At 39.2% G+C, this 23,309-nt stretch overlaps 1 protein-coding gene across 7 annotated transcripts in view; it reads right to left on the reverse strand.

Annotated features, from left to right (window-relative positions):
• Positions 1 to 23,309, reverse strand: part of Atrnl1 (attractin like 1) — a 694,372-nt gene that overhangs the window by 86,684 nt on the left and 584,379 nt on the right. For 5 of the 7 annotated variants that reach the window (XM_078044839.1, XM_078044731.1, XM_078044692.1 and 2 more), the window contains one exon: positions 9,095 to 9,209. The exons of the other annotated variants lie outside the window; for them this stretch is intronic. In XM_078044839.1, the coding sequence (XP_077900965.1) occupies positions 9,095 to 9,209 (115 nt within the window). Of the gene's footprint in view, positions 1 to 9,094; positions 9,210 to 23,309 lie in introns of those variants that run through there. 7 annotated transcript variants of the gene reach the window in all.

The raw sequence follows: 23,309 nt of genomic DNA on the forward strand, positions 1-23,309 counted from the left end.
AGGAACTAATAAGAGGTATATAACCCAATGCCTTCTGCTTTCAGTGCTCAGCCTTTGGATGTGAATCTGTTGGGCCAGTGCTGGCACTAATAAATGCTGCTTCCTGCTGAATGCCCTTGTGCCCTGATTCTCTGTGAGAAAGCCACAACATTTCAATTAGTCATCACACAAAGATAAAATTTAAAATCTCAAATTGGGAGGACTATAACCATATCATGTCACAGTGACACTAGTCAATAAGAGAAAAAGTATGTGCTATGCTCAAAAGTAAGAAGATAATTTCTCCCCTCCAGCTAAACAAATAAACAAAACTGAAAAGCTTTAGGAGAGTACTTTGGTGTGAGTTTTTCTGGTCTTAAATTCTTACTCCCTAATTATTTACTATGTGGCTACAAGTAAGTTTCCTAAGCCCTAGGACTAAGCAATTAATGCTTTTGATCTATCAGCTATATTTTGTGAGATTATCTGTCCTGGATGTAACTAATATGTGAACCTTTATTCCATGAGATTCAAAATCATTTATTTTTCTATTCATAAAGGGTGGAACTCAGATGTGCTCTTTCAAGTTTAAATCTAATGGTTTTTAAAAATTATCATCCAAGGAATAAATTAAAGTTCAAATCATGAAAATAGAATGACTATATATATAATATGTGCTACATTGAAAAATATTACTTGCTTTATTGTTTTATGTCATCTTTCATAATATTCTAATTTTCATTGAGTCTTAAATCTAAATAAAGAAATTTTAATAGATATATCCATCAAAAGTACTCTTCTAGGCTTGATTTCAGTTCCCAAGATAGGTAGCTTGAATTCAATATATATCATAAAAACAAAATCTATTTTACCAAGATTATGGGCTTGAGGTGAAATACACTACATTTGTGCATATATATCTTTTCTGTGTCTTTTTGGAGGAAGAAAGTCTATAATTTATTTTACTCATCAATTAAATATTTACTAAGCAACTACTAAGTATCAGGAACTTGTTGGTGAGTAGGGATTCAAGGATAAAATAAGACATAGCCACTGGCCTATCTGGGGAGAAAGTGAAGAAACATACACAGTGACTTTGATAGATGTCAAAAAGCAGTAAAGAAGTGAACCAGCAAATCCTATGAGATTTCTCAGTGAGCAAGGACACACTTGTATGAGGGGACTGAAATGGCTTTGTGGAAGAGGGAGTGACATATGAACTGGGCTTTGAAAACAGGGCACTGAAAGGAAGAAGGCATTTCAAGTACACTGGACATAGTGTACATATATACACAGGATCATAGGAAGGGAAATAGGTGTGGACTTGTAGCAGTGATCCCAAAGACATTCTACTAAGTCACTTTCCTCACTTTGTAGATGAGGAATCTGAGGGTTTGAGAGGCTAAAATAATTGCCCAAGGGCCTCAGCTGGCCAGTGCTGCTGTACAGGTGGGTGTAGTAAGGATTCTGTGGTGCGGTCTAGAAGGGGGGCTGTAAAAGGCCAAGGATGGTCTCATGCCCCAGAACAAATAAATGCCTCGACTTGGTTCAACAGGCCATGAGAAGTCCACCAAGGTTCCCAAGGAAAGGAGTGATGTGACTGGGGTTGTGCTTTCCTTTGGCAGCTTGAACAAAGCCACGGAGGGAGGAAAAATGGAAAAAAAGATGTGCTTTCTATGGTGCAGGGGTCAGGTCTACAGACCTGCTAACAAGGAAAAGGGGAGAGAGAAGGAGGACTAACTCCAAGGTGGCAACCTGAGGCACTCTGAAGTGGACTTCACAGAAACAGTCAAGGCGGGGGAAGAGCTGGTCTGGGGAAGGGGGGGAGGTGACAGGAGAGGAGGAAGGGAGGGTGACGTCACATCCAAAGAGTAGGAAAGCCAGGTAAGGTGCGCTCAGCAGAGGTGAGGGGTGTTGGTGACGCCCCACAGGGTCAGGAGCTAGCGAGAGCAGTATCCCTGGGAGTGCAGAGGGCCTGCCAGCCCCTGAGGAGGGCCCTGAGGACACCTCCTGTGTGTAACTGGGCAGGAGAAGTGGCCCTACAGAGGGGAGGCACTCAGAGGCCAGGGCCTCTCAGCACATTCCCCTAGGTCAGTGCCTGAGATCCATGGGGGCACCGAACACCACAGGAGGAAGTTTCCGGAAGTTGGGGCCTACTCACCAAACCCCACAGAGACAGGGTGACGAGAGAGGACTCAGGAAAGGGCTTTTTTGTTTATCACTCTCACTAGAAGAGAAAACTATTTGACTTTCCTTTCTATTTTGTGCTAGCACCTTCCACAAACTCGTCATTATGGGTTTATTTGGGTGATTGTGTTGTGTCTGTATTCACACGGGCTATAACTTCCCCAAGGGTGGAAGCACCGTTGTGTTCATTATTTTATATCTAGGGCTGGCGCTGAGCAGATGCTTTCAAATATTTCTTGAATGAATAAAGGTAATAAATAAAAATCCACATGACCACATTTTGGATAGAAGAAAAAGTTTTTCTTGTTGATTTCAGGGTCTTTTGAATATTGGATATTTTTTGAAGCAGAGTAATATTTATCAATAATAATCTCAGACACTTATTCCCATCCCTGTTGTCTTGGGGGCCTTTGGCCTAATTTTATAGTTTATTTTGCCACTTTTTTCTTTCTCCTTTATTAAGACACATGTACTGGCTATAAGAAATATTTGGATTTGAGGGTAAGAACATAACATGCCACAATTTTTATAATAAATTCTTGATACAACTCGGTAGTTCTATTTCTTATTCAGCTCCCTCTAACAAAGGAAGTGCTAAGATTAGATCAACAGATGTGTCTCTACAAGTGTGAAGATATTTATAGAGGCAGAGTTATGAAGGAAAAGGAGTCCAGAGGGACAGAAACTCCAGAGGCTTCTGGAAAATGGAGATTTGCTTTTAAAAACTGGCTTCAGAGGAAAGAATACTCCACTGAAAACCCGCAGGCCTGGAGTCTGTCTCTGAGATCATGGAGAACATTCAACCTCTCACTGGCATTTTGAGATTCCTTTCACTCCCTTCTAAAATAGGGGCATTGTTATAGTTTGGACCTGGAATGTCCCCCAAAGGTTCAGTTGTTGAAGGCTCAGACCCTAGTGCAGCAGTGTTCAGAGGCGGGGCTTTTGGGAAACCACTGGATCAAGAGGGCTCTGATCTCATCAGTGGGTGAATCACAATGGAGTCGTCATTTGATGGCAGTACTGAAAGGGGGTGGAGACTGTAGGAGGTAGGACCTACTTGGGGGAAGTAGGTCACTAGGGTGTGCTTGAAAGGGTATATGTTGTACCCAGCCCCTTCCTCTCTTCTTTCTCTGTTTCCTGGATGCCACCAGGTGAGAAGCTTGGCTCTGCCACTCCCCTCTGCCATGATAGTTGGCCTCACTGCAGGCCTAGAAAGGGAGCCAGCCTCTGAAACCATGAGCAAAATAAATCTTTTCTTCTCTAAGTTAATTTTCTCAGGTACTCCATCACAGAAATGGAAAGCTAATATTAGCACTATGAACTATTTACATCTTTCAAACATATATTTTATTCCTTATAAGAATATTGAGAAATAGACTTTATTAACAGATTATTTAGATTTTTTTTTAATTTAAGGAGTGATGCTCATTAATTTTTGTCACTGACAAGCAAGGCATAGGAAAATAAGGTTTCTCAAGTAGTCTTGAGTAGTTGGAAAGATAAGTAAAAACACAACTTAAAAGTGAATTACTTGGGGCTGAGGCTGAGCTCAGGGGTAGAGCGCTTGCCTTGTACATATGGGGCACTGGGTTCAATCCTTAGCACCACATAAAATAAATAAATATTTTGTGTTCATCTACAACTATATATATTTATTCATTTATAAAAGTGAATTACTTGCTCTTACTTTCCCAATATGTCTTAACATATTTGGTAGTGAAACTATACCCAGGGGCTAGAGTGAAATACATCTAGGAGTCCAACCCAATCCCATCATCGTATACATGAGAAAACAGGGCTCAGATACTAAGCACCTTGCCCTGTTCACACAGCTATCCAGTGGCAGAGCTGGGTCTCTGTCTCCAGGATTGTGACTCTAAGTCTGTAGTTAAAACTTACAAGTTTAAATTCTTTTCCTCTGACTGCCTGCCCCTGTTGCTATTACATACAATCATAGTTTCATTAGCAGATGTGTCACAGCTTGCACATATTTTACCTAATTGCTGCAGTTAAATCGCCAGGAAAGATAAATTTGTCCTCTTTGCCCCCTTAAGCCCAGTGCTCAGCAGAGATCTTATTGGGCTTTCCTCTTTAACTGGGTTTAAAGCTTCTTCAAGAATAAGGGCTACCCAAAATATCCCTGTCTTCATCCAGAGAAGCACTGTATCATTCAGGCTGAGGATTCAATGGCCCTGGGTTTGAATTCTGCTTCACTCAGTCAGTGGCTATAATGGCCATTATAGTGGCCTTGGGCAAGTCATTTAATTCCTGTGGGAATTCAGTTTTTCATCAGTAAAAGCGGCTTCTCAGAGTCATTAAGAGGGTTAAACCAATGAATATACATAGAAAGCTTCTAATACTAGAATTACTAGTGTTCTTCCTCCACCTCTTTCCATTTGGGTAAGACAAAGTTCTTTTTGTCATTGTTATAAATAAGAAAAGCATTCATGACACAGTTGGGTAGACTATTGTTTTAAACATTATACAGTGTTTCCAAATTATTCTAAAAAAACTGATCATCCTGCTAAAACTTCTAAGCCTAAAGCAGAAAATCTCAAAACCCTAGGCTTTCCAGCAGTATTCTCTTTGGTAATGTCAGAGTCAATCATACATGGGACAGGATCATGGCAAATTTGACTTTTAGTTGAAGCACATAGCTTCTTTGCAACCATGGACATTTGGGACCCTGGGATTTTTAATCCAAGTGAGAGAAGTTAGCCTGTTTCTCATTAGAAAGGATCCATAAATTGTGAAATCCATAATCTTCCATCACAAAGTGACAGTGGTCATTATCATTTTCAATTTATGCTTTTGAAGAGCTTTATTTGCTTTAACCATATTTCATTGTAATATGACTCTAGAATGCGTGGGGACAGTGCTGTCCAGGGTGACTGGAGATACAGATACGCGTGGTTGTCCATGTCATGCACCAGAGTTACTTACTGTGTCCTGTTTTCATGGGAATGCCAGTTTTGCAATGACTTTGAAGTCAGAGGAGAAAGTGGCTGCACAATGAACATGTGCCAACAACAAAGATCTGCATGAGCCCACGAGAGTCTGGCATGCTCCGTGGGGCTTGCTCACAGCAGAGCAGAAGGAAGCCGCAGGGCTACTGGTTGGGGAGCAGGCAACCTGATGAGTCCAGCTCTCGGAATGCCACAAAACCTGTTTAAAATCTTCTGCTTTACTATTCTCAGCCACCTAGAGGGAGAATTGCTCACAAGCACTTAAATTCATTATATTAAAAAAAATTAAAAAGATTAATGCTTGGGTAATCTAAGGGATGAATCCGTAGAGTTTTTCTTTTGATCTCTGATCAGTTGAAAGCCATGGGGAAGGTGGTTCACACGTGTCAGACAGACACTAACAGGGCCATGTCTAATTGTTGCTTGTTAAACATGACTGAAACAGTTGTTAGGAGAAAGAGAATGAAGTCCAAAGACAATGCCGTTTTAAATTTGAAATAAACCACGAGGTACTACTGAAAAGAGATGGCCAGACTAGCACCTGCATGTTTCTAAGTCACTCATTTTTTGGTGCTAACAATGTTGATTTTAATTGTCAATTTGACTTGGATCAGGGAATACATAGAAACCTGGTAAAGCAATGTTTTTGAGTGGGTCTATGAGGCTGTTGTCAGAGAGATAAGAGTGTGACTCTGAGTGAACAGGATAGGAAGATCCACCCACAACGATCCAATTGTGTGGGGACTCCAAGAGAACGGACAGGAAAGGTAAATCTCTGCCTGAGTATATCCTGGAGATGGGACACATTCCTCTTTCCTCCATTTGGATATCAGAACGCCAGCTTTCCATCTTTCGGATTCTTAATACCAGTGGTTCCCAAGTTCTCATCCTTTGGCCTCAGACTGATAGTTAGACCATTGGCTTCCCCAACTCTGAGGCCTTTTGACTTGGACTCAGCCATAACCAGCACCACAGGATTCTGCAGTTTTCAGACACCTGTTGTAGGACTTCATCACACACATGATCCCCTCTCAGGTACCTACGTGTAAGTTCTATTGGTTGGGCCTTTCCGGAGCACCCAGACTAATCCAATCTCCATGCTCACAGGTGCTTCTGCTTCCCATATCCCCACACCGTCTCCTAAATGTTTTTACTCATGGCAATGAATAATGCATATGACACTAACAGGAACATTTCAAAGAAGTAGAAGATTTAAAAAAAAAATATTGTAAGAAGACTTTTAACCTAAAATAAACACTAATTCAATCACTGAATAGCTACATGAATATCTGAAGATATAAATAGCCCAGATGCCAAGAGAAAACTCCTGGGCTCTGTCTTTCACATAGTGGGGGTAAGGGCAGGTATTTCTGTCCATGAAGACTCTCCTGTAACTCCTCCTCAATGTCCCCAACCTCCTACCTAGCATCAGTCCTGAGGGAGGCTCTCTAGAATACAGGGATCTTAGGAGAGGAACCTAAGAAACAATGAATACATTCTATTCCAATTGTTCATTTCATTTAAGTTAACTGATACTCAAAGATGGAAGTGCTTTTTGAAAGTCACATTTTCCAGGCTTCCGATCACACCACTAACCACCACCACCGTCTTCATCAACAAGAGCATTATGAACATCCTTTGATAGCAGGAAAACATGTATAGACTTTTTGTTACAAAAAAAAAATACAATAGATCATATTTTATCAATGAAATAGCTAATGGCCACCTTTCCCTCCCAAGCTCCCAATAATCATTGGAATGTATCTCTGCTCAAATATTGGGTGGCTGTAGGTTAAGTTTTAGTTTGGTATACACACACCAAACATTTTGATAAAGAGTGGAGAAAATTATCCATTTGGTTTTTATATTGATGTCACTATTTGCCTCGTTCAGGGAAAACAGATGATAACATTAGAAAATTTCTTTCTATACATGCTGGCTTCTTTTTGCAATGAAATCAAAGAGTTTTTGTTTTTTTGTTTCCTGACATTTTATTATTAAAAAATTCAATGATATAGAAAAATTGAGGGAATTTTATAATCAACACCAGTATATTCCCATCACCTAGATTCTATCATAAACAGTTTTCTTGTTTTATATCTGTCCATCCACTCATCTATCATATTTTTACTACATTTCAAAACAGATTCAAACAAGAGATAATACCATATTTTAAAGGAATAGAATCAAAGAAGAGTCTTACTTCTAAAAGTATAGCTAGAAAAATTATTTGATTTTCTAAAAGACAAGAAACCAGCTCATCCTGAATTATGCACACAGTGCTTAACATTCATTCTTCTGCCTCTGGAAGATGCATGTTAGCTGTTTCAGTGTTTTGTCTCCCTTTATCAACCTTGTAGACATTTTCAGTACTCCTCCAAGTACTTGGCTTTCTGAAGACCTGAGCTGTCGACTGTAGAGCAGTAAGTTCTTTGCCATAGATCACCAGGAAGGATCACTTGGAAGGCAGGCAGTAAGTATTTTTTGTTCTTCACTATACCCTCTAGTATACCCCCCGCCACTAGTCTTTGAATGTAGAAATACAGTGCTTTCTATGCATCGTTCCTCTCACTTATGAAGAGAATATTACATCACCTATTTATAGCCTTATCAAGGAGACCAAATGTGAAAAATAGGAGAATGTTTGCAAAGAGTATAGTTCTACAGCATTTGGGATGGCATCAAGATGTCATTAAGAATCATAAAGCATCTATAAAAAAAACAGCAGAAATGATGGTCCACACTGCTACTTGGCTCTTTAAAATCAGCCAAAAAGGATTTCAAAGGTTAAAGGGACAGAGTATTGGCAGTTGTCTTCACTCTCCCCATCAGTAAGTCATCTTGTCAAGGATCTAGAAGAACCTTGGGGTATATCACAGAGACTTGTTTTCATTAGTAAAGTGTTTGTTTTGGAAATCATCCCAGCTTTAAAACAATACTTCCATTAGCTGGGCACAGGACCTATAATTATCCATCTTATCTGACCAGGGCCAAACTCTTCTACTACTGCATGCCATTTACTTTGGTGCTGCTGGAAGGAGAAGAGCAAGACATTCACTCAATGTACAAGAAAGTGCAGAGAATGTCCATTTATTTGCATAAACATCTAAAAATGAACTTTGGCTAAAAATTCCTGCAACAAGATATCATTAGGTATAATGAATGATAGAAACCTTCTGTTCCCATGTACGGGAAACATTCTGCTACTTGAATTGCTAAAGCTTACAAGGTATAAAGTAGTATATTTTTCACTTTTAGTGTGTGGATGAACACAAATCAAGAAAAGTGAGGAGCAAGGTCAAAGCTAACTGGGGCAGCAAGAAAAGATAAAATAATTGGGGAGGCAAGTTCATCATCAATTACTGCTGCTGAGAACCTGCCAGATCTGAGAGGAATTGAACAGAAATATTTGAAATCCCCCTTGCCCTTCAAAAACATCCATTCCCCTAAGAGTTGGGTAGAGAAAACAGTAAGGAGAGAAAAAATAGTAGAAATTATAAATAGATGGAAGAGGATGTATAAGAAGAAAAGTAAGTGTGGCATGTGATCTGACTGTGAGTTATCCTTACAAAATGGACAATGTCACAGGAATGAATAAACATCCACGAGGAGACATATAATTACGTCTGAGACCAGACCATGCTCTTCAGGTAGCAAAGGAGAATCTGAACAAAAACTGGCTACACTTATTCCAAGGGCGAGTTCACCTGGCCCAGGGACTCCACTGGTCTAGTCTTGGGAGCAAGAATGTATCATAAATGCACTGAGGTGGTTGTATCAAGCTATCATCCTCTGATGCCACTAAATACCCCAAATGCACAAGTCCCCAAGGGTGAAAGTTTGTATGCTAATAAAATTTTAGCATGCTCTAAATTAGGACCTATAAAGGTCCTTACTGTGCTATTTAGCAGTACTCTTTCTTCTTTTCAGTCTAACTGCTGTTGGCTCCTCCTTTACCATACCTGACTGCCCAGGTGGCGGGGCCCCTGATGATCCTCGTGGTAGACAAAGAAACACCGTCAGAACAGCAGCTCTGTTTCCTGCACAGGGTTCGATGGCTATGGGTTTGGGAGCCCCCTGAAAAAGAAAACTCAAGTAAGTTTGTGTAGTTGGCGCGACATTACTGTTCTACTTTGCACTCTGTCCATCTTCCAGTCAGCCCAGCTGCACAGTCCTAGTTATCAGGGACACACCCTGGGTCATTTTAACTCTGGTCCATCGTAGACATGCAATCCCTTTTTATTAGAACAAATGAATGCACCCCTCTATATCTGATGTGTGGCTAGTGAGCCACAAAGTTATGCAATGTTTGTTGTTTCTTCCCAATTATTTCCCCTCACTAATAACATTACACACAACCCCATTTATTTAATTAAGTGATCACCATTCCAAATATTCTGTTGGCGTATCTTTATTTATTTATTTTTTTTTTACTTTTTAAATTTATGTTTACTGTCTGTATTTAAAGTGTACAACATGTTTTGGTACATATATACATGTTGAACTTATTACTATGGTCAAGCAAATTCATACATCCATCACTTCACATAGTTAACATTTTCCTTTCTGAGATAAAAGAACCAAATGTCCATACTCTTAGCAAGATTTCACTATGCCACACAATGTTATTCATTATAGCCCCCCTGCTAAACACTAGATCTCTTGATTTATTTTTCCTATGAAGTACAAGTTTATATCCTTTGACTCACATCTCCCTGTTCTCTATCCCTCTCTGTCCTGGGGTATTCCATTCTCCTCTCCACTTGTATATACTTGGCTTCTTTAAAAAATTCACATGTGAGTTCATGTTGAAGTATCTTTAATATCACTTTAGTGATATTTAATCATCACCCACAAATACACTGGTATATGTAATGTAATAGAAATTAATAAAGTAAACGAATATGTGATAATGAGAATAATAGTAAGCCAGGTATGGTGGTGCACACCTATAATCCTAGTGGCTAAGGAGACTGAAACAAGAGGATTATGAGTTCAAAGCCAGCTTCAGCAATGGCGAGGTGCTAAGCAACTCAGTGAGACCCTGTCTCTAAATAAAATACAAAATAGGGCTAGGATGTGGTTCAGTGGTGGAGTGCCCCTAAGTTAAATCTTCAGTAAACTCCCCACCAAAAAAAAAAAAAAAAGAAGAATGATAGTAATATTAGTGTTTCAGTGCTAATTATGGATGAGAGTTAAAAGTGACTTACATATATTAATTTACGTAAATCTTACAACAACCTGAATACAATGAGAACCTGAATACAAGGAAGAGGTTAAAAACACTTCCTCAATTCATATAGCTGGGAAGAAGTAGCAAGGCTGGCATTTAAGCTCAGGCAGACTGCCTCCTGAGTCTGTTCTTAAAACATACAACACAGGGCTGGGATGTGGCTCAAGTGGTAATGCATTTGCCTGGCATGCGCTGGGCGCTGGGTTTGATCCTCAGCACCACATAAAAATAAAATAAAGATGTTGTGTCTAACTGCAAAATAAATATTAAAAAGTCTCTCTCCCTCTCTCTCTCTTTAAAACAAAACAAACAAAAAAAATCCACACACAACACAGCTTATGACATGTGCACATACAAGCATGTGCCACCCCCACATAAAGATATGCTCAAGCACACATGTGTGCACACCCCCACCTGCACACAAACGTATACACAGAATTTAAATACAACGTAATCTTTGAAACAGTGAGGATATCATTTTATCCTAGGAAAGGCTGTTTTGGCTCTATCATTCATAGAACTATAGGTGAGACATGGCTGCTATAGCAAAGTGACATCTCTGCAAAAAGGCAAAATTAAAAAGAAAAAATGCTGTGGCCTTAATCATTAGAACAAATGCTTTATTCAGATTTTTTCCCACTGATAATATTTGAACTTTTCAGAAGAAATATAGATGTATGTAGTATTCACCTAGAATATTCTAGAATATTGCCATTTCCAGAAAGTTTAACGAGGCATTAAAGATAAAATATGTCCCCTTTCATGTAAAACTTAGACTGAAATTTCTGGTGACAACGGTTTTATGTGGTTATAAAGGATTTCTCCTTTATAGCAACATAAATCTCATGTTTTAAAATTATCCTCATATAGATACATTTTGGGAGTTTTCAATATAAAGGTGAAACTGGCCATGGTAGTAGAAGCAAAGGGCATTAAAATGTTCCAAGAAAATGCTCTTGGCCATGTTGCATTACTTACATCAAGTGCATGAACTACGGTTTCATACTTTAAAGCTTACATTTAATTTAACAGACTTATTTTTGAAAAATGTTAAGTCAAAATCAGCATAAGCACATAGATATTCTCCAATGATGTAAATATTTAGAGAATAGGCATGTCATAGTCCAAGCTAAAAGAAAAATACTATGAATGTTTCCAACCATATTTCTAGGCAACTAAAATTTATTTTAATTTAGTAAAAGCAAAGTATATTTAAAGGTCAATTGGTTAAAATATACTAAGAGAATGTAAAATGAAGTCAAAGTTTAAATAATAGTAGCTTATTAGAAATACCCAAATCCCTTTCACTATGTCTAAGAAATAACTGATAGTTTCCATCTCCAGGCAAGGTTATCTCTCTTAGTTTCCAGTTTTCTGTGTAACATCTGACATTACTTAGAATATGCAAAGTCATGGTAAAAACAACTTGATTGCAAAAATTAGAATAAAATTTTATGATTACAGAAAAAATGTTGAGAAACTAGAGTTTCTTGGTTTAGGGAATTTAGAAAAATAGTAAGATTTGGTAGTGTGTCAGCTGATCATGTTGCCAGGCTACCTTAGAACGTTTTTAACACCAGCACAGAAAGATTTTAAATATCAAATGCTGGGTTTAAATATCAAAAGCATCAATGGAGAGAAAAATTAGTAAAAGATAACTGTAATTTCCAGTGGAATATGGCCTAATTATTTAACACTTCAAACTTCAGAGACTCAGTAAAGGACTGTGAGTATAACATCTTGACCTCAGAAAATGAACAAGGCCTACAAAAAGCTAATTCTGTAATATCTCCCTTAGAGTAATTCTCTCACTCTTACTTGCATTATACAGAAAACATTTTAAAATCTCTTTATATTGATAAACTATATAAAAGATTATAATTCTATTTTAAAATCAAATTGGCTTAAACTTGGTCTATATTTAGCTATAAGAACTTTTATAAGAGGATATTTGCAAAATCATGAATTATTCATTATGTTTAAAATATTAGTTGCTAGCACAGTTCTTTGGCAGTTCTGGAAGGAATTCACATAATTTGTAAAAATGATTTCCAAAGACTTTGTGGGTAATATCACTTTCAGTACAGGATTCAAATTTTTTAAAAAAGGGACACTTAGCACTTGGATTTTACAACAGAAAACAGCAAAACCCACAAATGATAATATTTCTAATACCTTGAGGTTTCTTAGTTGTTTTGCAATAAATACATAAGTGTGAATCAAAATCATTTCACAATGACATAACATGTTCACTGAACTGTGCAATTTATCATGGGTTTTCCATGGCTGTCTTTGAGAGAGATAAGGCAAGGGCTGGTTTGCCTACAGCACTCAGCAACTGGGATTTACTTCGAGGCATTTTCATATTTGTTGTACTGCAAAGAGCTGGTGTTAGACTGTGCCAGAAAACATCCCTGACAGTTATGTAATTAGTCCTTGTTTATTAAGCACACAGCACTTTTACAAAAGACTTATCTGGATCACTCTGGTGTTTTTGAAACTGCTGTACTCTTATTTTCAAGTCCTTATTTTGAGGGGCACAACATTTTATGTTAAACTCTTTCCATTTTTAGCTACCAGAGACAAATTACCAGAGAAGCTTCTGGAAGCTTAGGGATTTTCAAGCTTATGGCTCTTAAAATGCATAATGTGTTCTGAAACGGAGACTGCCAGCTGAACCCAAGATCTGTCCTGGAAACTGCCACCACATGAGTTGCTGCAGGTCTGAGAAACACCAATGGGCAGAGCTGGTTCTGTTTCTTCTTCTGCTGGCCCTTGCCAAGGGTGGGTGAGCCAGTGAGCTGCTTCTAGAGATCATGCTGAGGCTAGTCACTGGAAAACTAGACCTCGCAATTAGGGACTCAACAGAACCATGTGGTGCCTTTGGACTAGCCATTACAATTAAGCCAGGTTAACTCTTGATACTCAAGGACTCAGAAGGTTATAAAAAAGATGTTATGTCCCTTCTCAAAAACTTTCAATAGTCCCAAAGTAGGACTTGCAAACTCAAATTCCTTCAAGACCCAGGTGGGTAACTTAATAATAATAGCTAATATTTATTAAAGGCTTACAATATATCTGGTGCTATACTAACATTTACACGATCTAATCATACCCCATGATGTGGGACTGTTTCCATTTTACAGGTGATGAAACTAAAGCTCAAAGAGTAAACTCTTATATTAAAAGTAATATAACCAGGCTGCCAACCTGGTAGGTGGTAAAATCAGGATTTGGCCTATGCCAGTTACCTTCACAGCCTGGGTGACTAACCTGAGTCTAGACTGTGCATACCAGTTAAGAAGACTGACTTATTTTCCAGGTAAGACAATAAAAAATGGTGGGCACTGATTAGCTTTTAAGACATTAAATCTTAAACTATCCGCCAACCAAAAGAACATCTAGGGTCCAAATGGACTTGAGGGTTGACCCTTTATGATCTCTGTGGACTGAGTTCAAATGGCTTCCAGGGCCCCCAGTCTTAGGTCTACTCCCTTATCAAACTTTATCTTTTATTTTTGATAATTTCTGTCCTACAATTTCACTGTCCCACAACTGTGTTCCAGGGGTTCTGCATCTGCTTCACTCAGAGTCCTTCCACTGTCTTGGACATCCTTCCCCCAGGTCTCTTACTTTTCTGATCTTAAGCATCCCTCAAAGCTGGCTCAGCTGTCACCTCATCCATGATGTCTTCCCTGGTCTGAGGTTCTTAGTCCTCCCTTTTTACTTTGTTTTTCCTCTTATGATTCTCTTTATTTTTCCCTTGAATGACAGTTGTGTCAACAGTCTACCGACCCATTAATCAAGCTCATTGTGGGCGGTCCTGTTTGTTATACTCCCTGTACTCACTTCTCTTTGAAATGCCCATACCCTGTGCCAACTTTTGGGGACTTACGTCTCCCCTTCTATTATTACAGGTATTGATATACATGTCATATGTCCCTGATCCTCTAAGGCAGGCACCATTTTTGATTCTTCTTTGTCGTACCTGTAGCATCTATTATGGTGCCTTGAATGTAGATGAAAAAGCAAAGGGATGAATGAATGAACTTGTCACAGAGGCCACACAATGAGATTACTATAAGGCATGATAATTTCTATCTAAATTATTAATATTAAAGAAAGACGTTCAGAAGAGAAATGAGAAATGATTGGGTTTGAGAGTCTTAACCCAATCAGTGATTTAATCTGCTGATAGGGATTAACTGAGTGGGAATTGAAGGCGTAGGGTGTGGCTGCAGGAGGTGGGAATTGGGGTGCCGCTTTGGCTGATGTATATGTATCTGTTGAGTGGATTCTCTCCCTTTCTCTGCTTTCTGATCAACATGTGGGCTGTTTCCCTTGCACACTCTTCCTCCATGATGTTCTGCCTCACCTCGAGCCCCCAGGAATGGAGCCTGAGGTTTGAGACCTCTGAAACTATGAGCCCTCAAGTAAACTTTTTCTCCTCTGCAATCCTTCTGGTCAGGTCTTAAAGTCACACCAGCGAAAAAGCTGACTAACACACTGACATTATGAGAGGTGAGATGATACTCTCAGGGTAGCACAGCTAGTGAGTAGCACATTCAGGATTGAAACTCATATCTAGGTTCTAACTATACCCAATACTAGTGATACTAGGTTCTAAGTATACATATTACTAAAAATACGTAACTTAAGGCCAAGGAGCTTCTCATTCTCTCAGCTTGGCTGTTTATAGCAGAAACCAAGCTGGGATTTCAGTAATGAAGTTTACACACATATACATGTCCCATTCCCGACTAGCATTCAGAACACATGAATCTAGGGCCAGCTTTGGTGTTGTCTAGGTGGGTGATCCTGAGTATGTTACTAAGTCAACTGCCCCAAAAGGAACATGAAAGATAGATTGGATGATTTTTAGGGTCTCTCTCTTCTTCAACATCCTGTGATTATGATTTATGGATAACCACCAGAATCAGTGACATACCAATACCTCATATCATGTCTAAATGTAGTGAAATTTAAAAATTTCCAATCCTTAGTAATTTTTTTTCCTGCCCAGGCACTTTAAATGGCACATCTAATTATAAAGAGCGTTATTATACCATATGATGAATACATCACATAAGACTAAATGGCCACCATCGCATGCCAAAAAAGCAATTAGAAAATTGAATCAAAGAATTAAGGATTGATGTGGATATGTTATACCTGTCAGCAGTAATAAGTGTTTTGACAAGAACAGAATAAAGTCTGACAGTGTGCACAAATACTAATCTGATACATGAGTGAAATATTAAAAATGCAAACAACTGCACATTAATCATGCCAACATTTCCCTTCTAAAACACATTTAATGCTATTCTTATCAGAACCCATCTATAAATAAAAATGAGTCCTTTTCAACAGTTTGCATGACTTGTTATTTGCAGTTTAATGAATGTTTATATTGATATGAAATTTAGTTTTTAGTCACATTAGTAAAATTGAATTAATTTACTGAAAATTGAATTAAGTCAGACCAGGGCTAGGCTCACAGCTAATCAAGTGTGTTGATCCTGTAGGATCAACAAATACCAAGATTCCAGATCTCAAGAACAGATTCTCTGATTTCATTGTTTAGACTTGGGGAAAAAATCAAAGTGGAAATCATATTGTTTCCTCATTTACTTTTTGCTTTACATGAAATGATAAAGGGGAAAATATATTAGCTGGCTTTACTCAGTAGGAGAAAATTCATACTAATAAAAGAAATTAACCTAATGGGCACTTCCAAAAACAGGGTTAAACTACATTAGAAGCCAATTCAAAGAGAATAAAGTACTACATGTGGGAATAGGTAGAGGAATAAAATATAATATTCACAGAATTAGTATGCAGTTCCTGAGATTCTAAATGTACTCAAACTGTAAACTATTTTTATATCACACTAAATATTTTTCCTTGTTTGAAATGCCTCCACGTTCAAGCTCTGTTCTTAACAGACACAAGCATATGCACAAAAACACACACAAACTGAAGATTTATATTTGCAGTATGAAGATTTGTATTTGCAGTAGGTCTTATTTAACTGAATTTTACTGTCATTTTAACTGTATGGCAGTGACTTGGAGAGTGAGGAGGCCGGATTGTGACAGCGGCAGTGTTGCCATGTATTTTCCCAAGGCACTTAGTTCCCAGAAAAAGTAAAATGGGAAAAACACTATCTCTTTTAGAAATTTAATCATGCTTTTCTCAGAGTCGGTTATTAAATAAGAATGTTCACAGAAGGTGACTTTGAATAGATTATCTTTCAAAATTCATTCCTAACAATATTTTTCAAAATTTCAAAATAGTTATCTATGAAATAATTGTCATAGCTAGATTTTTAATAGTCTGTACTTTTCTCTATAGTTCAATGCAAAAAGGAACTTAATTCACTGTATGAATTTCTTTTAAAAAATATTTTATTTTTTAGTTGTAGTTGGACACAACACCTTTATTTCACTTGTTCAGTTTTGTATGAGGTGCTGAGGATTGAACCCAGGGTCTCGCACGTGCGAGGCGAGTGCTCTACTGCTGAGCCACAACCCCAGCCCTCAGGTGTGAATTTCCAAAGTGATTCCATCCTTTCTGGCCTTGAAAGGTACTGTTAAGTGTGAGGGACCATGTCTTCCCAATCAACTGAACTCCCATGTTGCTCACGCCCAGACTTGTGTTTCTGTCCACCTGGACTACCTGCTAACACCTACCATTTCTGCAAGATCAGACTCCAGCCTCTCTATCTGAAAGAAGTTAGCCCAGGTCAACCTAGGCCATGCTTGCACCTTCTCTGCTCTATCTCAGCAACTAGGAGTAAATCACTTTCCCTTTAACCAAAATTGAGAGACAGTATAACACAGTGTAAGAGAACAATCCCAGCTAGTTCAAGGCTGTGCTTGCTTCCAGATGTGAGCTTGGTCAAATCATTTAACCTCTCTGTACCTCCAGTTTCTCATCTGTAAAGTGAATCTAAAATACCTTATTCCCAGTGTTGCTATGAGGACTAAGAGAAATGTAGATATAGATATATACTTCCATTAGTATATCTATATCTTACTATATAAATGTATAAACATATAGTAAGTAGTACTTGGTAAGAGTCAGCTATTATTCTTATACTTTTCTATCCAGTTCTCACTTTGCTTTGAAATTGTTCTTTGTTCCATTCGAAGATGCTCAACTCAAAAGTAAGTCATTTGAAGGCAGAGGACATATTTTGAAAATCTCTGTTACTGGCTTGAAATCAGTCAATTAAGAAATTTAGCTGGGCTTGGTGTATCATGCCTGTAATCTCAGCAGCTCAGGAGGCTGAGGGAGAAGGATCAGGAGTTCAAAGCCAGCCTCAGCAAAAGCGAGGCACTAAGCAACTCAGTAAGACCCTTTCTCTAAGTAAAATACACACTAGGTCTAGGGATGTGGCTCAGTGGCCCTAAGGTCAAGCCTCAGTATTCAACCCCCACCCCGCAATCAAAAAGAAAGAGAAAATAAATTCAGCCTCCAGGAGAAAATTCTTTTGGGTGTTGGGCGCTTATAGGATGGAGAAAAGCTAATCCCAGTGCCAGCCTTCCCACACATGGCACATCAACGCTGTCATGGAGGGTCTGCCTACTTTCCCATTCTTGTTCCTGGTCTTACAGTCTTAGCTGTCAGCCTTATCTGTTGCATAGAGTAGAGTAGACCTTCCCTGGCACCTATGACTGGGTTGTTCAATAAATATTTCATGAATAAATGGGTATTGGCTTTTTCCCTTTTGGAATAGTGTATAAGGTAAATCTTAATTTTGTGGCAGAACCTTATGAAGAAAACTTTAATCTAGAGCAGACAGATGTAAACCAATAGGAAAGTTAGAAAATCCAAATCTTAGTATTATTCCCAGAATGGTCCATTTCAAAACGTGTTATGCCATTAATGCAGCATCGCCTTGGGATCATAGCCAGTAGGTCAATTCTATTTAAAAGGCAAACACACCAGCTACTGCGTTAGAGGCCACAGAAGCCACAGAACCCACTCTGGTGGAGCATCCTCCCAAGCTGACTGCCACTCAGATGACTTCTGAGCTGAGTGCCCAGCAGTTATGCTCTGAGCTCTAGGCAGGGGAGTGGAGAAGGAAGGAGAGGATCTGAGAAATGCTGGAAAGATGTCACCTTGCAGTAGATGGCCAGGAGTGAACAGGCAGATGGTTTGTCTGAGAAATTGCTGGGAGTTCTCTGGGGATAGAGCCTTGAAATTGTTCTGAAAAGAGTGATGAGGCCTGAGGGTGAAGTTAGGGCCCTCCAAGCAATTCAGGCCCTTCATCAGCCCCCTGGCACTCTCCTGGCCACGACTGGGATTATTGCTACCTACTTCACACATCGTGGTGTGTGGTGAGCTGCTATATCAAACGTCATCCCAGAAAGACTTGACAAACTATCAGGAACTTGGCACTCTTTCACTAAACCATTGGCCAAATTTGTTACACCAAGTGCACATTAAATTAAAACATTTACTTCTGAAACTTCAATCATAAAAGTAAATCAAGAAGCGCTATGAAAACCACTGTCAGCAGAAAGAACAAAAGTGCAGATTTGGCAATATTCTTAATGAGGAATCAAGTGTTAATAGATCCAGCATAATAAATGACTTTCTACTATGATTGCTATACCAATCAAACCTTTTATAAGTAACAAAAGCATGGGCAAAACTCCGAATGAAAGAGTTTATTTGACTTGTTCCAGAAATACAGACATAATTACCATTCAGTAAAATCTGTCTGGGTCTCTCAGAAGGGTCATTGTGGATGAAAGTTCTCCTAGAAAACTGAACATTAACCCTACAAGGCCCAAGACATTGCCACTTTAAGTTTTTTTTAAAAAAAAAACTAGTGTAAAATTGCTTAAAATAAATATCCTTTTCTTTGTTTTTCTACCAGACTACAGTACATTTAATATTGTCTTGATGCTCCATGATCAACATTACAAGTATCAGTTTTCACATTCTGCTGAAGATACATGGAACTGCTTATGTGTACATGAGCAGCTGGAGCCTAGGGAATTCTCCTCTTCCCTCCCTTCTGCACTGCCTCTAAAGCCACCAATGCCATCTTGCTCAGTGCTTATAGTTTTACTTTATATAAAGGCAGTCCAAGGATTCTGTGGCTGCCAGTGAGTGACATGGCTGCTTTTCCACAAAACACATCCATTATGATGCAAAGGTTGAAATGATATTTGCAAATGCAAATGTTTGATATTCAGAAGGACTTTTCTTATCCTCCACAGTATCATCTTCCTGTTGCTGTGGGCGTAGTGACCTGTCAGCATCTTTCCAGCACAGCCTCGTTTCGATATTCCTAGACCCATGGACCACACACATCTCCTTGACAGTTTGTAACAATCCTCATATGTCCCTTGAAGTTCATAGGCAGATGAACCTAACTAGTTTTAAGATTTTGACAAAAGACTTTGGAAATAATCTTACTCTAAAGTCTAGTAATGCTTCACCAGGCCCAAATGGCTTTATGGCTTGTGAAGCAGGCTTAGGTTCAAATCTTAGGGGATCTCAGGAAAATGATTTAATGTTTCTGTGCCTCAGCTTCTCTACATCAAAAATAGAGATATAATAACTATCTTCAAGGTTATGCTGAGGATTATAAAAGCTAATACATGCATAAGACACTTTGCATAGTGACTGGGGAAAAGTAGTTGCCTAAATTTTTATATTAGGTCAAATCATTTACTTATATAATTTCTGTTAGTTAAAATAATTGAATATCAGCATTTTTTATGTTTTGGCCTTAGCAATTCCCTTCCTCTTCCTCTAAATTTGTTTTAATGACCCATGGTAGGGAAGTAAGAGAGATTTATATGTCAAGATGTTTTCTGATCCCTCTCTCTCTTCCTGCATCATTTCATTCTCTCAGACTTGGTCCCAAAGTCTGGGAGCAGTATTCTAGTGTGTGTGCATTAAAGTTGGAACCAAGTTCCAAGCTCAGACATTAGCCTATTATGGGGAAGATGATCATTGATCAATGCAAATGTTTGAAAGTTCAGAGGCAAAAGTCATTTCCAACGATACATATTCTACCAACCTTTCTGCTTGCACAGCAAAGAGAAAAATATTTTATGGATGGATATGCTTAGAAATGCCCCTAAGTGTGTTCTTAGGTGCCTCTAGTTGGCCCAGGAAGTCTCTTTGTGTGCCAGTTCTCTCTCCACTATTTGGTAAATTAATATTTCCTTAATTTTATAATCAAGTGGGCTAATGGGAAAATGAGAGGAAAGATGACAGAAGGCAGAGAATGCTTGTTACACATTTAGCAGTACCGTGGGGTCCTCTTGCAGGCACGTGGATCATTCCCAAATTCCCTGGAACCCCCAAGACAGGACTTGCTACTCTTTTCTTTGACTTGAGATGTGTGGATTTATTTCCTGTGGCCAAATAAAATATATTCACATAGCATCCCTTTTGGTGTTTTCCTCAAACTATTTGATTGTGTGAACTACCTCATCAGAGCTTGCTTTGAAAAGCTAAGTATATGAGAGTGAATAAAATATCTAAATCGTTTCCTTCCCAAAGCTCCTTTTTGAGTATGACTAAAAATTAATGGCCAGAGTCTGTGTAATGATGCTTCCCCTGGTTGTACTCATGCTGCCGAATCAACTCCCTCTTGGTGCTAGTAATTACCTAATTGATTAAGCCTGAAGGAGCCTTCTGTCACTGGGTGTGGCCTGCTGCACACATCTGGCTCACTATGTTTTCTTTAAAAAGGATGGCAAGAGGATTAAAGTAACCACAGCACAAACACAGATATCAGTGGGAACAAATCTTGATCATTTCCCCAGCTGGTCTCTGTAGTAGGCTAATTAGTTCTCCCTAAAAGTTCACGTCCACCCAGAACCTGAAAATGTGACTTTGTTTGGAAATAGGGCCTTTGCAGATGTACTTAATCAAGAGTAGTTAACAGGTCACACTAGGTTAAGGTAGAACTGGTACCTTTTTAAGAAGAGGGGAGACCACATAGGGACAACACTCAGAAGAGACTACCATGTGAAACAGAAAGGGACTGCAGAGGTATGTCCACAAGGCAAGGAGTACCAAGGTCTGCTGGCAACCACCAGCAAGCAGCTCGGAGACCAGCAAGGAAGAAATTCTCCCACAGGGCCAAAGAAGGAATCAACTTGGACAACACCTTCATTTCAGACTCCTGGCCTCCAGCACTTGTTTTAAGCCATCAAACTAATACAAATTAATACAGTTTCCTAGTCTTTAAGCCATCAAACTAATACAAATTAATACAGTTTCCTAGTCTTAAGCCAAACTCTGAGAGAATAGTCAGGGAATATCAATTGCTTGCTATCTTTTTGTTGTGTTTTGGAAATAATCATGTAGTGTGATAACTGGAACTATGACCATTCCCAATACCCCAGCACATTTCCTCTATTTGGGGATGATTCAAGCCACTTTCATTTGAGAAATAGGAAAAATACCACATAGAATAGCAAAAGCCAATGGCAAAATTCATTTAGTTACCTAAGTTCCGTGATCATCATACAATTAATGACATTTATAAAATTGGAAATACCATAGTGACTTCTCAGAGTGCAGAGTCTATGTTGTATGTTGGAATCTCTAGGAATCAGATTCTGAGACTCCCAGATGAGTGCAGCAGGTTTATTGGGAAGTAGCTTCAGGAACGACATCTGCCTAGAGAGACAGGAGCAGGGATGGTGGAGGGAGAGGTCGGACCCGAGCAGGGTGGTCCTTCCAGGGCTGGTGACCTCCTAGGTGGGGCCGTCCTGGGGGGGGGGGGCAGACCTAACTCTGGGAGGGGACAGCTTTCCTGGAGGATGAATGAGCTCTGAGCTGTGAAGAGTCAGGCTCAGTCATGAAGGGAGGTGCAGGGCTGCACACTCAGCCCCATTACCACATTTGTGATTTTAAACACAACTCTGCTCATTATTAGCTAAGGAAGTTCTTTGGCCGCACACAGTTCAATGTCATGCTACGGAGAATACTGCTGGATATCTACACTTCCATTTCTCACAGAATTTTTTGAAGCTGCTGTATTGTCACCATTACTATCCCTCGCAGAAGAGGGCTTACTTTTCGAGACCGTAAATTTCTTCTTAAATTTTCTTACCCTATTAACAAGAAAGGTGATTTTTGTCCTCCAAAAAAAAAAAAAGGATAAAAATTATGATTTCAGTGCCAGCACCATAGTTAGGTCAATAATCCAAATAACTGAGTAAGTAGCACTCAGTATTTTATTTCTCATACTTGGTATCAAACTGAGTCAATTATTTTACTTTTTGAAATTCATGAAACTTCCAGAGAAAGAGGCCATCATTATTCTGCGTGTGGGTACAGTGGGAGATGACATCTCTTACTGAGGTCTGTAAGGCATCAACAGGAATGGCAGAGGACAGACCCATTTCTTCAGTTTGCCTAAGTCATATTCTTTTAGGAAATTGCAACTTTACATGTCTTTTCTCAAAAATCAATTTATAATTTCAGCTGTTATTTATTGGCATTTATTGGTTGTTGAGCTCTCTCTTGGGCTGGCAGAGGAGCAAGAGCAGTTGCTGGACACTGTGCCAACTAGTAATCCGTGTTCCCTGTATTAGCAAGGTTACAAGATTTTCCGAACCCAGATCATGATTCAGTCATATTGACTGCCATGAAGCACATGAAACCCATCAAGGGCAACATTTCCATCACTACTTTCAAGATACAGTTGGTTCCTACCACAGGAAGGCAAAAGGACACACTCCAGGGTGGCTTCACAACCTCGAGGAGGGACACGTGGGGAGGCAGCTGGTGCAGTACGGGGTGACAATGCTGAAGTCCTATGAGGCAGGCTTCCTGTGGGAGAAGAAACCAGGGCGGTGCTTTCCTAATACCGATTCCCAGTCTGGCACCAGCTCCAGGCCTGCTGTGAGGCTCCTTCAGGGAAGGCAAGTGGAACTAATCATGTCACCTCACTGAGC

The sequence above is a fragment of the Ictidomys tridecemlineatus genome, chromosome 1, assembly GCF_052094955.1.
Source record: "Ictidomys tridecemlineatus isolate mIctTri1 chromosome 1, mIctTri1.hap1, whole genome shotgun sequence".
In the NCBI taxonomy this organism is placed as follows: Eukaryota; Metazoa; Chordata; class Mammalia; order Rodentia; family Sciuridae; genus Ictidomys; species Ictidomys tridecemlineatus.